The 18,175-nt window shown below is 40.7% G+C and overlaps 1 protein-coding gene across 1 annotated transcript in view; it reads left to right on the top strand.

Annotated features, from left to right (window-relative positions):
- Positions 1-18,175, top strand: part of LOC149241486 (calcium-transporting ATPase 8, plasma membrane-type-like) — a 391,510-nt gene that overhangs the window by 11,879 nt on the left and 361,456 nt on the right. The window contains exons 2-5 of the mRNA XM_089370563.1: positions 16,479-16,565; positions 16,667-16,712; positions 17,789-17,877; positions 17,995-18,126. Of these exons, the coding sequence (XP_089226689.1) occupies positions 16,479-16,565; positions 16,667-16,712; positions 17,789-17,877; positions 17,995-18,126 (354 nt within the window). The remainder of the gene's footprint in view (positions 1-16,478; positions 16,566-16,666; positions 16,713-17,788; positions 17,878-17,994; positions 18,127-18,175) is intronic.

The following is an 18,175-nucleotide window of genomic DNA, read 5'->3' on the forward strand; positions in this document are numbered from 1 at the left end:
CATTTCAACGCATTGAATCGCTGCTGTTCTGATACTGCGCTTTCAAATTTTCTCAAGAATTCATCCACCGCTGTCAATCCATCATATGTTAGCAGCTCTCGTGCCTTTGTTGTCACGAAATGCAGTGATCTAATCATCATGTTGCAATTCAGCGTTGTCACTTCGTGCAACCAATTCTGCCAGCGCTCTACTTCTTCGTCTGAATCCAAAGTGCAGGAGCTTTCGCGCTCCCACAAGATTCTCCCATCGGCAGTCGGATTCAGCCAATCCTGGTTTTGCATAGTTATCTTGTAAGTACAATCAAGATCATCGTCGTGCACTGGTTCAGTGTAGTGCACTCCTTCGGCTGGGTCCAGTGGGACTACTACACGTAGCGACTTTTTCTCGAAGATCATTTTGCGCTTCTTAAGATTTATGACTCCATTCATATCGGTGGCCTAGTCTATTCCTAACAACGCGGGATAGGGATTGTTGTCATTGACAATCTCTATCACTTCAAAATCTGTCTGTGTGCTAGTTCCTTCAATATCAGTTGTTACCCCTTGCAACCTTCCCATGGGCAAAATCTTTTATTGATTCTCCATTCGTAATTGAAAAGGGGACCACTGTAATGCGGGCTTGCCGATACGTTCCCATGTTTGCTTCGGTAATACATTCGCGTCCGAACCCATGTCTAAGATTCCCTGATCCATTTCATATTCCCTAATCTATGCAGTCAACCTCATTTATCTTCCAGTGCACAATGCATGCTTCCCCAATTTCCGGACAACGCATGGTTCCCCTGACCCTGCGCACCTGGTGATCAGTTCCTGTAGTCCTTTAACTGCCTTGTTGTCGTGCAACAGTTTCATGCATGTCTCTAGAAAGGTAGTAAGCATTGAAGGATCCATTCCTGGCTTTGGTTGATCCTTACTACCTGAAGTGGAGGCCTCTGCGAAGCTCTTCTTAGCTTCCATAAACGTCTCCTTTGCGCGTTCTAAGTCAAACTCAGGTTCCTTTGCAGGAGCCTTGTGAACCCATGTATCTTCCTCTGGTTGCTTCCCCTTATCATCCTGCATGGACGCACCACTTCTGAGCATCATGTTCACATTCGGGTCTTCTTCGCGCGGTTCAGACCTCATCATTTGTATATTCTGAGTCGGAGGAGGCTGGAATACCCCTTTTTCACGCATCTATGTGATCAACATAGGACAATCTATTGTTTCATGATCAAACTGAGCACAATACGAACAGGATATCCTCATCGGGTTGGTACAATCGTGGGCATAGTTCCCTGGTCCTCCACAATTGTAACAAATTGACTGTCCGCGGACCCTTCCTAGTCCCATTCCTCCTCGTCCCCGACCTCGCCCCTGAAATCCAACGCGTGCCATCCCCGCAATTGGGTCGAGGGCTCTCGTTTCTGTCTGCATCTTATAAGCTGGGGTCTAATCCATCATTAGCTCATAGCTGTGACAAGTGTGCTCCTTGTGGCCTACCGACCTGCAAAAATTACAAAACAACTGTTGGGGTGTCTGTGTATACTTCTGCAATAAATGACAATTATCCGTCATGTGTTTTCCTCCTATCCGACAGATCACGCACCATAACGCGGGTGTCGCACTCAGCCCTGCTTGTGCCTCTGGTCTCAATAGCATTGGCCCTCCTCCTACGAAGTAGTTTGCGAACACTAGACAATGATCCTTGTCATGGCCATGACCTTTTCATTTTATGCACCATACTTCCTCGCACGCCTTTGGCCACGGTGCCTTATCTTGCTTCAAACTTTGCATTTCCAGGCATAGATTCTGTAGTTGCACGCGGATTTGTTGAACTCCCAACCCAGGGTCTTGTATCGGGGTCTCATGCAACGTCATCACCATTTCCAACGCTTCAGCCTGGGTGGAAAGTTTCTATTGTGATAGAGTCATCCTCAAGTGCAGTGTCAGAGATGCCACAAACCATGCGCAATGCTGTCCATCTGTCAGTGTCATATTTGCTTCGCGGATCATACTCTTCAACAACTAATCCAGATCTCAGGGAGTCTCGCTCGGGAGCATCGCGATTTATTTAAACCCAATGATTGATTGTGTTTCTGACTTTGGCCTGTTGAATTCCCTGTTCAACGCGATCTGGATTTCTGATATCCCTGTGTTTTGGTGGTCGTTAGAGTGCTTGATATACCATGTCAATGTGCGATCCTGTAGCGCGCTCACCAATGTAGCCTTCTTAATATTGTCATCCGTGACACCTTGCGCTTCCCATACTGCTCTTACCATGAACTAGAATTGGTCCGGATCTTCATTCCCTACTCCTCTGAATACTGGTAGTTTGATCGCGCTCGCCATACTGAACTGTGGAGGTGGAGTGGATGGAGATGGAGGTGAGGGAGGTGAAGCAGGTGGTGGCATGGGTGGAGGTGATAACTGCAGAATGTGCTCCCTTATCAAGCTGACCGCGCTTCTCAGAGATACCTTAGCGAGCTCTTCCTCGCTCTCTAGGTGAAATTAAGGGACTGTTTTCTAATTCTTCGCTACTTTTCTACATCTTTCCGCTCCACGTCATTCCAAACATTAATGTATTCGCATGACCCTCTTTTCACACAATAGCATCTTCATCCAAGTATTCAAAGACTTAATATACTTACCTTATGGTCATTTGAGAAAGCGTCGTTTTGCTTCGTTGTAGCTCACAGTCGTGTCTACCGCAAACTCAGTGATAAATCCCTTTATTATCCGGTTGAGCCAATGGTCCACCGTTTGCGCGAGCTTATCTTCTGATGCCTCTAGTATGCGCACTAATTATGGAGTCCACACTATTGGTTTGTCGAGCCTACCCCTGCCCTCGCTGTCGTCTAACTTCACGATCCACTCATATAGCTTAGATGGAAAGGATGCAAAGGAAATTTCGTGGATTTCTGTATACACATAGCACTCCAACCACTTTTCCTTAGATGCTTGCAGAGTTTTGTTTTCCTGTGTCGCGAACTCATAAATCTTTTTGTCCAACCACTCTTCACTTTCCTTCTTTGTTGGGTTCCAGCGGCACGACATGATCTGGATTTAAACAGGAACACAACAAATTACAGAGATAACCATATACACAAAAATGCAGCGGAAATAATACTTCATTTCATTAATGGAAAATACTAAAATATGCTTACAACGAGAAATGGAAATAGACCAGCTAGGGCGATGGTAGCTTATCTCTGAGAAGAGATGTGGTGGCTACATGCCTCTGAACTGTGTTACAATGAGGCTCGAATGCCTATTTATTGTTGAGAAACAATGGAAAACCCTTAACATTCCAAAACCTAACCCTAGGAGATGAAACGCCAAACTATGGGCCCCGTTTGGGGGTAAATTGGTACATCAACTTCCCGGGGTCGTAACTTTGGCATATGATCTCCGTTTGACGTGTACAATAGCTCATTAGAAAGATCTATCCGAGCACTATCATTGTTGGAATGGGCAACATCGGTCCATTCGATGGACCCATGTTGCCCCTGGATTCCCCAAAAAAACGTCGTTTAGGGCCTCAAAACGGCTCCGGAAGTTCAGGACCCGAAAAACTGCTAAAAATAGTAAGTTGTGCTACAATTAAGGAAACTGAAAATGCTGAGAAAGACAATGGTGAGGGTCCAGGTGGACTTGGCAGGTGGCCACCAATATCCACCTGGATCATTCCTCCCCCCTTAGGAAGCAATGGTCCCCATTGTGTTGAGCTCCTCCATGAGATGAGGAAACTTCTGCTGAACTTGTTCCTTGGTGAGCCACTTTCCCTGCTGAAGGAGTTGGCCTACTTTGACAACTCGATACAGTTGGATATTCTGTTGGTGAGTGTTCTTGATCTGTGTGTCCATGATCCGATCAGTTGCAGCTTGTTCCATGCAATCTGGATTTAATTCTGTGGGTTTGAGCTGTTCTGCAATGTCGGATGTGTCTAGCAATGGTGGAAAGTATGGCCGAAGGCGGTCCACATTGAACACTGGGTGTAGGCCAAGGAATGGGGGAATTCTGAGCTCAAATGCATTGTCTCCCATAGCCTTAGTAATGGTGTAAGGACCATATCGGAGTGGTATCAATTTCCGATAGGCTCCAGTAAGGCGTTCCTTTTGCAAATGCAACCAGACTTTGTCGCCCACCTGAAACTTGTGTGGCACCCGGTGTTGATCATGTCGCTGATTTTACTTGGCATTTGATTTCTCAAGAATGTCATGGACATGCTGGCGAATATGTTGGATGCGATCAATGAAGCTGGTGGCCTTATCTATTTCGGACTGGACATGAGCTGAATTCATGTGAGTAGCTGCAAGGGGCATGGCCACATCAATGGGGCATAGTGGCTGGAATCCCAAACCCACTTGAAAAGGGCTATGGCCAGTGGAGCTGTTAAGAGCTCGGTTGTAGCTATGCTGAACATAGGGGAGGCTCTCGTCCCATGTGCGTGGATGCTTTGAGTTATACATGCGCAGAATGTGCACAATCATCCTGTTGACAACCTCTGTCTGGCCATCAGCTTGAGGATGGAAGGCTGTGGATTTCGTGAGTTTGGTGTCCAACATTGACCAGAGACTGTACCAAAATGTGCTGAGAAACCGACTGTCCCGATCTGAGATGATAGACTGTGGGATCCCAAAGTGTACCCACACCCGTTCAAAGAAGAGTTTAGCAGTGGCTTCTGCTGTGATATTCTTCTTGCAGGCCATCATAATGGCCATCTTCGAGAACTTGTCGACGACCACAAAAACACAGTCATTTCCATGCTTAGTGGAAGGAAGGCCTGACATGTAATCCATGGAGCTGGATTCCCAAGGTTGAATAGGGGTAGGCAACAGGGTATAGAGGCCGTGCTTCTTAATGGTCGGTTTGGGAATGGCACAGGCAGTACATGATCGGATGTACTTCCCAACATCCTGTCGAAGATTCTGCCAATAGAAATAATTTTGCAGTACTGCCACTGTTTTCTCGACCCCGAAATGCCCAGCAGCCCGACTGTAGTGTGCTTCCCAAATCATCTTGGCACGCACACTTGAAGGAACACAAAGGTGCTCGAGGTGGCATAATAGGGCACCCTGGAGGTGAAAATCTGCAACATGCCGACCCTCCAATAGTGTCTGATATGTGTGGCCGAATTCTGGGTCGCTTTTGTAGAGAAGTGGCCAATCAGCAGTCTCATGCCCACAAGAGTTGAGCACGGTGGTTAGCGCCATGATCGGTGGCCGACTGAGGCAATCTGCAACATTATTTGTGCTGCCCTTTTTATACTTGATATTCAAGTGAAACTGTTGCAGGTATGTAGACCACTTCTGATGGCGATCATTCTGCAATTTCCCTTGGGTTTGTATGAACTGCAGAGGTCGGTGGTCTGTGTGGATGAGCGTTTCCTTCCCCAAAATGTAATGCTTCCATTGTCGGTAGGCCTGTACAATGGAATACATCTCTTTATCATAAGTGGGGTACTTCCAGACTGTGTCTGAAAGTGTTTCACTGTGATATGCCACTGGATGTCCATGTTGAGTAAGGACTGCCCCAATAGCATAGTCAGAGGCATCTGTCTCGACCTCAAATGGTTGTTGTAAATCTGGTAACACGAGTACTGGTGCTGTGCAGAGGCGATCCTTCAATTCCCTGAATGCCTTCTGTTGAGATTCAGACCAAAAGAATTTTACTTTCGCCCCTCCCTTGGTGACTTGACTCAAGGGCCAAGAAATATGAGAAAACCCCAACACAAACCTGCGGTAGAAGTTGGCCAGACCTAGAAAGCTGCGGAGCTCTGTTAGAGTGGTTGGAGAGGGCCAATCCCGAATGACTTGGATATTGGACGGATCGACATGTACCCCCTGTTCATCAATGATGTATCCCAGATACTGAACCTGGGTCATGCCAAAAGTGCATTTCTCCAAATTGGCACATAGCTTGTGTTGCCGCAGTTTTTGGAGAACCTATTGGATGTGGTGGAGGTGCTCTTCCCAACTCTGGCTGAAGATCAGAATATCATCCAAGTATACTACTACAAAGGACTTGGTGAATGGCCGCAAGATGTCATCCATTAGCCTCATAAAGGTTGTAGGAGCATTCGTCAATCTGAAAGGCATGACCAACCATTCGAAGAGGCCCTCCTTGGATTTGAAGGCAGTCTTCCACACATCGGAGGGTTTGATTGGTACCTGGTGATATCCTGACTTCAGATCGATCTTGCTGAAATATTTCGCCCCCTTTAGTTGGTCTAGGAGGTCATCAATCCGCAGGATCGGGTACCTATTACGGACAGTGATCTTGTTCAGTGCCTGATAGTCAATACAGAGTCTCCACGTCCCATCCTTCTTCTGTACCAACACGATCGAGCTTCCACAGGGCGATGAACTCGGACGGATGTGACCTTTCTGCAGGAGCTCCTGAATCTGCCTCTTCATTTCATCATTCTCCAGAATGGAGCGCCGATAAATTGGTCCATTGGGTAGCGTCGCACCTGGGGTCAGATCGATGGAGTGCTTGACTTGACAGTGCAGAGGAACCCCTGCCGGGGAGGTGAAGATGTCCTCGTACTCCACAACCTTGTCCATCTGTAGTTGTCGTGCAGAGGGACCCCGTTTGGAGGCCGCGACCATTGTCTTCTTCTTTCCTTGAGGGCGTATCATCAGGAAAACAAATTTCCTGGTTTTGGAGATGATCTTACTGCATTGTTTTGCAGTAATCAAAGAGATGGCGACAGGTGGTGCTACCTCTGGTATCCTGAACAACTTATCTCCCAATGTAATAATAACAGCACGGGGCCTTGATTCATACACAACATGTCTCTTCCACAAGTATGGTTGTCCTAGTAATACATCACAAACTGCAAGGGGAGCAATGTCACACAATACCTCATCCGTGAAGGGCTTGATGTTGTATGGAAGGCGACACTACTGGCTTACGCGAAGATCTCGTCCTTGGTGAAGCCACCCAATGGTGTATGGTTGTGGATGTGCTGTGGTCGGTAAGCCCAACCGCTTCACGACCTCTACCGAAATGAGGTTCTTTTGACTCCCGCTATCAACAATGAACTGTATCGGGCAGCCCTTTACCCACATCTGGGAGTGGAAGAGACGCTCCTCCTCCTCTGGATCTTCGGGTTCATTTTTCTGGATCTTTGCAGTAGCAACAGTGGCGCTGGGATCCGCATCAATGATCTGCTTCCCTTTTTCATACCCCTTATCGGGTTCTGACTCAGAGTCGGAACATGCATCTGATTCTGAAACCTTTAGGTCAGCCACCAGTGACTGCTTGGCCCGACACTCACTTGTATTGTGAGTGGAGCTCTTAGGGAACTCGCACCATTTTCCAGTGTCCTTTCTCGGCTTCGCGGCGCTGTTCCTTGCTTGCAGCTTCGGCTGGTTGTCTTGGGCTGTCCCGCCTTGGCTTTGTCCTTTGTTCTGTGGTTTAGGGGCACCGTTCCCCTGCTTTGGATTCGCAGATCCAAAGTCTCGCTTCTTTTGTTTAAACTTCTGCTCGACCTTGACGGCATATCAGTACGCTGCGCCGAGCGAGGGGATGTTTAGGAATTGTATTTCTTCCTGGATGTACTTGTGAAGGCAGCCATGGTATTTGAGTATCAAATGTTGCTCCGAATCCTTGATACCCAACTTTGTGTGAAGGGTATGGAAAAGATTGGTGAACTCCGGCACGTCTTGGTCCCTTCCCTGCCGCAGCGTGGTCCACTTTATGTATTCATCCTCATAGCTTCTGACAGGGTAGTACTGCTCCTTGATGGCATGCCAGAACGAATCCCAGGTGGGTGCGGCTGAAAATAGTGAGCCAATACTTTCATCCTTCTGCTCACAGTAGGTTTCCCACCAGTCCTTGACATGGGGGGCTGCTTTGAGAAGAGAAAAAACAATCTTTTCCCGACTCAAAAATTCATGAACAGAAAAATAACCCTCTAGCAGATTTAACCATTTATCTACGGCATCTGGGTCTATCTGACCCTCGAATATCGGGATTTCAAAATTAACTTGTACCTTAAAGGGTGTGGCGTTTCCAGAGTAGCTGCTGGAAGCCGATGCGTTGCTTCTGGGTAGCCGCTGAAGGATCTGGGCAAAGTTGTCCATCATCGCGTTCCGTTGTCGCTCGAGGGCTTCTTCAAGCAAGATTTTGATGGGATCTCCTGCCCCCTCGTCTTTCTTCTCGTCCGCCATGGGAGGCTGTCGGGATTTGCGAGGCTGGTCTTGCAAAGGTTCAACCAGTTCAAGCCCTAACTCCTTATATCCCGACCTTGTTGGGGACATGCAAAGAAAAACAGAGAAAAAGCAGACCGCTCTGATACCACTGATCCAGATTTAAATAGGAATGCAACAAATTACAGAGATAACCATATACACAAAAATGCAGCGGAAATAATACTTCATTTCATTAATGGAAAATACTAAAATATGCTTACAACGAGAAATGGAAATAGACCAGCTAGGGCGATGGTAGCTTATCTCTGAGAAGAGATGTGGTGGCTACATGCCTCTGAACTGTGTTACAATGGGGCTCGAAGGCCTATTTATTGTTGAGAAACAATGGAAAACCCTTAACATTCCAAAACCTAACCCTAGGAGATGAAACCCCAAACTATGGGCCCCGTTTGGGGGTAAGTTGGTACATCAACTTCCCGGGGTCGTAACTTTGGCATATGATCTCCGTTTGACGCGTACAATAGCTCATTAGAAAGATCTATCCGAGCACTATCGTTGTTGGAACGGGCAACATCGGTCCATTCCATGGACCCAAGTTGCCCCTGGATTCCCCCAAAAAACGTCGTTTAGGGCCTCAAAACGGCTCCGGAAGTTCAGGACCCGAAAAACTGCTAAAAATAGTAAGTTGTGCTACAATTAAGGATACTGAAAATGCTGAGAAAGACAATGGTGGGGGTCCAGGTGGACTTGGCAGGTGGCCACCAATATCCACCTGGATCACGACATTAGGCATCCCTTAGGCAGATCCCAGTCCCAACAATGGAACCATTTGTTGGCTTAGTGGGGCCTGACCAAGGTTTAGAGTTGATTTAGCTAAGAAAATCCCGGTACTATTGACCCTTTCGGCAACAGTCTGCGGAGTGCGCACTGAGGTCTCACCTGAAGTAGTATGGGAGGGTACTAGAACCAGGTTTTCGCACCCTGGGGATGTCTGATATGGGGCAATAGGGATGCGATCCAACCTTCGCTCTTACTGGGCTATGCGCACCAGCGCGCACTTTGCGTCCTGTGTTATTGCCTTCGTGCAACTCTAGTTGCAGCGCGACCTGTGTTAATTACCCAAGTATTCTTAATTAGGTTATGTTCGTTGGTTACTTAGAATATTTTCGTACATAAGCATTCATACAAGTGTTTATCAAGTGCGAACACATAAATAACCAGATAAAAATAATGCATAACATCAAAATATAGATCCACGAATAGATGCACAATACTTCGAGTCAAACTTATCCTTATTAATAATCCTTTTCAAGTTCAATCCAATTGCAGACCCGACTCCACCCTGCACACTCAGTTGCAGGGGTCCGCGCACTCAGCTGTGGGCTCTACTAGGCCTCTGCGCACTCCACTGCAGAGCCTCTTCCTACTACTATGACCCAATACACTTCAAATCCACTTATATCCTCTAACCATGCCTTCACATCTATCAATTACTTCCTACTTCGCATCTATCTATTACTTCCTACTTCGCTAGCCCTCTTTACACTTAGAGCCTTGCTCTATTTATATAATCCCATGGTCCGCGGAACATGGGTAGGCCTACACAACTTTACATTAAATTACATTATTTTAGGGTGGAAAACCCTATGACTCAATTGTACATTTCACGCTTCGTGCCCGTACTTTGCAGAGTCCTTACATTACATTGACCAAAACTCGGGCTTGAAGCCCCAAAAACATGTTGTGGCAGATCCGTTGCCCAACAATGGTGGTTGAAGAGAAGTTTTAAGTATGGTGGAACAAAATGTATTTTTGGGTTTTTTTCATTTGAAATTAATTTAGCTGGAAAATGAATAAAATTTTGATTTCTTTTGATACATGAATAGATGACTTTCCCAAATAAGTTCACTCCCTCCCACATATAAGTGGACTTTGTGTCTTTATATTCTAATAACAACATGGAAGCCACATGTATAGTAAAATGATGCCTCAAATATTTGTTTAATTTTGAGTTGATTCAATTCCATGAAGAGTTTTTAGTAGGGTAAAACGATTATAGAGTTCAGGCTTCTGTGATCCATATCAAGATTGTGAGAGATTTTTCAGCGAAAATCACATGGAGTATCATTTGTCGACGCGTTTCGAACCAACTTGTCATGACGATGAACCACACTAGTTGGTTAGAAACGCGTCGACAAATGATACTCCATGTGATTTTCGCTGAAAAATCTCTCACAATCAGGGTAAAACGATGCTGCAAAATTACTAATTCAGTTTGATTTTTCTTATGTATGAGATGGATATGGGAATTGATGACATTGTTGGGAGTATTGATTTATGAAGTAAAGGGAGATATTGAGCTTTGGTTCCTAGAGTCACAGAGATTTGGGCAGGGTGCACAGAAGAGAACATTCACAATTTATTGCTCGTATGGATAATTACCCTTACTACAAGGGCCTATGGTTTTCAATAGCGAATGGATCAGTGTCAACATGGTGTAGTTAGATCTTGATCGACAGTTGCAAAACTAGTTGTAGTTAGTTACTCGAGGGGTGTAGAACCAGTTAGGGCGCAGATAGATACTCAGTATACAATGCAAATGCTAGTTACAGTCAGAGACTCAAGATACAATTGTAGAGTCATTCTAGGGACACAATTGATTCAGAGTTTTCTTCTCAGTTGCAATAGTTGTAGAAATAACAACAACATGTGATCAGTGGCATCACTAAGCAATGCTAGCAGCATCAAAGTCTTGTACAATGTAATGTCGGCAACAACACAAATGCATTATGGTTCAACTATAGGGTTGGAAGATGAATTAGAGTATGCATAATGGCTTGGTGGGTAGTGGTAGAGTGTCACAGTTGTCAGAAATCAACTCTATGAAGGAAGATGTTACAGGTGAAGACAGAGAGAACACCTTCCTCGCTAAGGAGTGCTATTTTTTTGTAGCATCATAAAGGTGTTCTAATCTCGAATTTGGTTAGAGAAGCTAAGAAACACAAGATATCCAAAACGTAGAAAAGGTTTCAATAATTAAAAGTTGTTGATGGGGACCTAATCATGTCCATTGGTTCACCAATGAATTGGGAAGAGAATTCAAACCAAAGATTAGTAGCAAAGACAAAGGAGAAATAGTAGAGATTCTAGAGGAGATTTCTAGTGATAAAAGAGTCAGTTGAGAGAGGTTGAGTTATTTCATAGGAGGTTTTGTAGGGTTTGCGTAGATCCCCAAAGAGGCAATTCAATTCAAATGAAGAGGAGGTTGATTCAGGTGCTGAAGGACATGATAATTTTCTAGAGGGCCAGAGAATCACTTCGTGAGGTATCAACAGGGAGGAAATATGATTCAGAAGAATATATAGGGAGTGTGTGTGAGGGACTGTTCAACATCTGTCTAGATGCCTAGACAAGGGTCTTGGATAACCATTTTATGTGGGAAAATTATTGCTGAATTATTTGGGGAGAAGGGAAAAATTCTCTCAATAATTTTTCCAGTATTTTATCAACATAGGATTGGCAATTTGGGCATCGAGTCTCTTATACTCATAATTTTTCTGCTGAAGAATAATAATAACCCTTCACTTACTCGAATTTTTCCCCACATTGGGTTATTTTCAGGGATATTTGTCCAAAAATAATGGTGTCAATTTTATTGTGTGTGTGCTCTATTTTCTCAATTTCAGTTTTGTTTTTGTAACATATTTTATTTTGGTGAAATTTTGATTGTGATTTTATTCATTGTTTTTTGTGGTAAATAAAACACACTTAATAATAATCTGTTAAAGAGATAATTTCCAATCATTGCAATAGATTGAAAATTTCACACATCATTGCAATCTAATGGGTATAAAATCTGATGAACAACATTCTTGAAGTTTTCCCAAACATTGATCAAGGGTTTCTAGTTGGTTTCTAAGTGCTTCATGGGTCTCTTACTATGTAAGGTTTTGTTCATCCATGTGAACTTTAGTGACCATGATCTTGTTGACTTCTATCAAGTTCGACTTGGCTTTGAAATAAAATCTGATGTTACATATTCAAGAATCAAGTTTGTCATTCTTGACAGTCCTATAAAATTTAGGTAATAACATATCCACATCTAGCTTGAAGGTTTGTTGAACTAGACAAATGGCTTGGTGCATAATGGGTTGAAATTGAGGTTCTAGCTAGGCTTCTTTCACCTATGTTTTTTCAACCAAGGCTTTGGAAAATTTGGATTCTCAGAAGTCTCCTAATTTGTTGGAGATTTTAGAGGGAGCAATGGGACTTAAGAGATGAAGAAATAAAGTTTGTTTTACACCATGAATAATGATCCACAAGTTATAATAAAAAATGAAATTAACCAAAGAAAGAGGGTCAAAAATGTAAATACTACTCAACGAAATTTTAGTTTCTCTCCATGCTACATCCATAATTCCATGTTAAAAGTTACAATTATTGTTACATGACTTGCATAGATTGATTTTTTTTATAGGAGGACAATTTCAATGGAAACCTGAAATAGTGAACTTCTTAAGAAGCCCTAAACTTACAACTCTAATACAAAATTATATTAATACAATATCAACCAATGACAATAGTGCAAATATTCACATATGAGAATACAAAAAAGTAACTATGCCACTATTAAAGTATAAAACTGTGAGAAGATGATTAAGTTCAACCATATCTCCCACAAATACAATATATTGGATAAAACACAATTTATAATAAATCATTCGAAAATAATAATAACAAAATACAATATAATACATATAGTATAACAGTAAATATTGACTAAAACAAGTCTCATTAATTCCATTTTCATCGATACATCTATATGCCTTTTCCCATTCTTATTTTTGGTCACTAACGAATACAAGTATTTGAAATTCCTACCCATATTCTTATTTTTGGTCACTAGCGAATACAAGTATTTGAAATTCCACCCATATTGACCTTTTAGATTCTAGTACACACCTTTTTCTTAGTCTCTTTTATTTTCTACCAATAGTTAATCTCACTCCCACTATTTTGGATGCTGCCAACATTAACCTTTTCGATTCTACTATGTTTTACGTGACACTTCCATTTCCTCTTCTTGGATTTTGTGTTAGTTTCTAAAGGATACTTTAGTAGTCTTTTTTATTTTCCTTAACCTACAGATTTATGTTGTAACTCTACAAATCCACATCTACCTCAAAACCCGCATCATCACAATCTTCTCTGAATTCTTATTTTTGTGATCTTCACTTTTCAAATATTATCTTTCCAAACTTCTCTTCATACGTAAGCATTAAAAATTTGGATTTTTTTTAACTTCACGCCATCTATAATTTTATGTTATCTATATTGTTGTTTGTGGGACCAACCTCATTTAACTTCTACCAAACTATCCATGTTTTACAAATATTCATATAATTAACTCAGTGGGATTTCTACCCATGATTTTCTCACACTCTATATCTACACAGATTCCTCATATTTTAATTCTCATTCAATTTTCCATCAAACACTTAACTTTGTCAATACTCTTGCATCAAAATGAATGGAAAATGAATGGATAAAAGGGTAGGCTATAGATAAAACTAAAATCATGTAGAAAAACAACAGCCATTAATGGAAATCGTGCAAAAAAACAACAACCCTTACTACCTTAAACATGGTTGAAAAAAGAAGTGAATTTTAAGCTGAACATTTGTACAACTTGACTATTGAAAGAATCCTCAACATCTAATATTACAACAAAATTTAGTATCCGCAAATGATAGGAAGCAAGAAGCACAAAAAGGATAAAATTTTACACTCAAGAAGGATACTCACTATAACTATGATAACTCTCCCTCACACTTTTGGGTAGCTATTCTCCAACTCATGGGGAGCTTCCTTAAAGATAGGAATGCTAAGGCTATGGAGTGGAGGGACAGGGTGATTATTGAAGAGTAAGCCTTAACGAAATGGGCGGTGATAGTATAGTGGATTATAGAGTAATGTGAGAACAAAGGTGATGGAAGAGATTACACATATTAAGCATTCAAGAAATCATACATCTCCCTCATACATGGGAAGTTAAAAGAACCTATCGGAAAGATAAGAAATTTTTTCCTTTCAACTACTCCTCACTATCTTTCTTCGTACATATATATTTGATGTAAAATTATTTTTCTTAAGATGGACATTTCAATATTTTATTTTCGGTTGATATCAAAATATTTCATTTATTGTTAATAATTTGTTAAATGTCATGAGTGAATTCTATGTCGAGCACATAAGAAACTACACATCTTCCTTGTACTAGGTCATAGAAAGTGGACATCTAAGCCATTGTTCTTTATTTGGATATATTAGATTTAAATTCACCATCGAATACTAGTTGAAGCAACTTTAACATGTTTGTACAAAGGTTAATACTCAAATATAACCCTAATTTTTCTCCTAAGAAGTCACCAACAAATTAAAATCACCATGAACATGTGTGTCAAGGGTGGAGTTTACGAAAGTGTTGTACCATGTAAATAAAGGATGTGTCCTAAGAAAAACACTTCCATATAACAAAAAAAAAGTCCAAGCTAAAATCATATAGGATTATTGCATCAAAATCACCATCTAAAATTATAAAAAAGTTAGATCTCCGTAAAAAATCAAAATTAGGAAACAAAATATCATGAAAGTACTAATATGACAAAACACATTTGTCCCTTGGTGATGTCTAGCAAATGTGACATTATAAAGTCACATCACCTAGGAAAATCTCACCAAAACAACATGAATCATCCCACTATAGCCACATCACAAAAAAAGGGCATAATAAAACAGTTAACCCATTCCACCATCAAGTTTCTCCCCTATAACACGTCCAACCTGACCATGTACCAAACTTATTCAAGTGCCACCAAATAATACCACATCATTATGCAAGTTCATTAGGGAACTTAAACAATCATAAAACATATATCTCCTAACCATCATCATATAACCTCTTGGGGGTTTAGAAAGATCATCCATATCTAATATAAACATATTTATCAAACCACCATAATGACATAATATGCTCCACATCCATCAAAAGTGCAACAAAGGAGTGAGCAACAAGGCAAGCAATGAAAAGACTACCAAGCAACAAGTATAACCACCCTGCAAAGAGAGAGAAGTAATACTCCCTCATCAAAGGTCTCCATAAGTAAACAATTGTAATGAAGAAAGAAATTCCATAGGAATGTATCCCTCTAAGTCTATCCAATACTCCAAGAGTCTATTTGCAAATCTCCATACAATATTAGTTGTACTATTTGCTATAAAGAAGAAACAAAATGTCATATATTTTCAAAGATCTAATATTTCTCTGTATAATGTGATCAAAGACCTAAATCTTAATTTTTCTGAAACATCATATAGGAAATGTACTTAAAGATGATTAAGGCATTTGGAGGTTCATAAATAATCAATACCACCTTCCCTTTAAGAAAAATGTTGTTGGATGGTATCTTTTTCAATTTCTTGTTTTCTTTTCACATCACAAACAATATATGAAGTTGATTTTGTGTTTAATTGAACAAGTACTACTAGACTAGTTAGAGAGAAAAATTAGCCCAATTATAGGATTATATGAATATTGTGGCTAACTAATTTGCAGGTATGTTGCAGAGGAAGGCTATATTATTTTGAGCTTCTATGTTGTCTATACTCAAAATGGACTGAGCTTGTTCAAATAAAAAGTCCAACCTTGTGTAGAATTCTTTGTTCGAATCTATTCACCTTAGAAGAAGGCATTTTATTTTTTAATTTTTAGTAGGCTAACTCTAGTTGTTGTTTTATTTAAGTGGATTCCTTTAGTCAAGAGGAACCTGCCCAAATATTTTATCAGGTGCTTATAGCAATGTGAAACATCAATGCATATATTGCAGCTTTGTTTGACTTTTATTTCTTTGCGGTTAAGCCTTACATTTCTTCGTTATCCTTTCTACTCTTGATTATCATTTTCTGATAATCTCTTTTCTTCCTTTTCCATTTCTTTGGGATATACTAGCTTTGTACTCCTAACTCCTATATAATACATTGGACTCCTCTTGTTTTCTTGGTTGTGAGCTGGTGAGTGAGTTGATAAGCTACTTTCTGCAACTCTTTTATAGCATGTGACTAATTTTCAGTTACTAAAGCAAAAACACATAAAATACATTCTTCACAAGTCAGCTATATTCATAACAACATTGAACTAAATAATGAATAGCCTTCTCATATGGTAACTAATGAGAACTATAGGAATTAAATATGTTGGCATTAACTTACTGGAATATTTAACATGTTTGGACTTCCTTTGTTTTGTATATTCTAATGTATGCTTTATGATGAGCATATGCAGAAAGCAACACTGTCTCGGAATCCCAGTCGCCGATTTAGGTATACTTTAAAACGGGATTTGGCCAGAATCCATAGTGAAACATTAGAGGTAAGTCATCTATAATTGTGGCTTTTGTTGTTTATTTCTATGAAGGCAAATTGCATGTTAAGCATACAACATTCCTAAACCCTTTCTTTTCATTCTTGCAGGCAACCAAGCTCGTTAGGGAAAAAACTTTGAGTGGAATAGAGAACGGTATGAAATTTTTTCCTTCTTTTGATACTATAACACTTTAATCCGTTAACTAAACTACATAATTCTATATGTGGAACAAAATAAATTGGTGAGTGGTTATTGAAGAATTAGAATAATTATTGATTATAGTCATTATGGCCAATACTATTAACTTTTTCTTATGGGCCTTTGCCCCAAATTTGGGTAATAGAACGTGGTTACAAATCCCTATATCCCACATGCATTTAAGTGTTTTTCAATGGGATAAATGGGCATGACTTATTGTCAAAAGAAAACAATGTAGCCCACTTTCGCAGTTGAAGACTAATAACCCAAATTTTGATATGGTTACAAATCCCTGTATCCCACCTGCATTTAAGTTCAATGAACTAAATGGACAACCCTGGTGTTGTTAGAAGAAAACACTGCAGCCCACTTTTGTAGTTGCATATAACATTCAAATGATATCATGACGACTCAAGAAAACACTGTAGCCCACTTTTGCAGTTGCATATAACATTCAAATGATATCATGATGACTCAATATTTTTATTTATTTCTTTTTAAATTGTGGAACAAAACTTATCGATCTTTATTATACCCTCGTGGCATCTTTTGAAATATACTGCAGGTTCGTGTTCGGCATATCACATGCCTTAGCTTTAATGTCAGCGGCTTTTGGGTCTTAGTTTTAGCTTACTGACACTCGTGGTCCTTCTGGTTATGCCCAAATAGAGACTTTAGAGAGTCTTTGCTTTAATGTTAGAGCTTTTGGATCTTCATTTTAGCTCCAGTGCACATTTGGAATGAAGAATATTATATGTAAAAGTTTCTGTATCTAGACTCTAGAGTTAGCTTTGTTAGATGCCATCCACCCAGAACTTTGATCAATATCTTGACATATATCTTGACATGTTTCATGCTTTGTCTGTTATTACAATTACCATTTAATTGCCATGTGGAAGGAATGAATGCTATTGATTATTTTTTGTCTTTTACTTTCATGTGCATATTAAATGTTCCAGAATGCATGTTCAGTTTATGGTTAAAACATATTAACTAATTATTAAAAAATCATGAATTATTGCCATCATTAGCTCCAAATGAAGGATATGGAATTGGACCAATAACGCTTGCAAAGTTTGTTAGAGACCAGGATCTTAATGCTCTGGAGCAGAATGGAGGGGTAAGTTGAGAAAGAGATGAGTTTTTTATTTTGTTCACACATCTCAATTATGATGGACTTATGCTTTTAGGTTCCTGCTGAAGTAGTTATTACAGTAAGAACCCTAAATGATAACAGGTAAATGGAGTAGCCAATCTATTACATACGGATATCGAGAAGGGCATTAGAGAAGATCCAAGAGAGTTTGAAAGTCGAAGGAAAGCATATGGAGAGAACACATATCCACGGAAGGCTGCACGCAATTTTTGGGTAATGTTTTGTTTGGCATTCTTCGGTACATCACACTATATATTTGACC

This window comes from Pinus tabuliformis, chromosome 8, assembly GCF_031772625.1.
Source record: "Pinus tabuliformis cultivar Carrire ecotype Pingquan chromosome 8, CPIR1, whole genome shotgun sequence".
Classification (NCBI taxonomy): Eukaryota; Viridiplantae; Streptophyta; class Pinopsida; order Pinales; family Pinaceae; genus Pinus; species Pinus tabuliformis.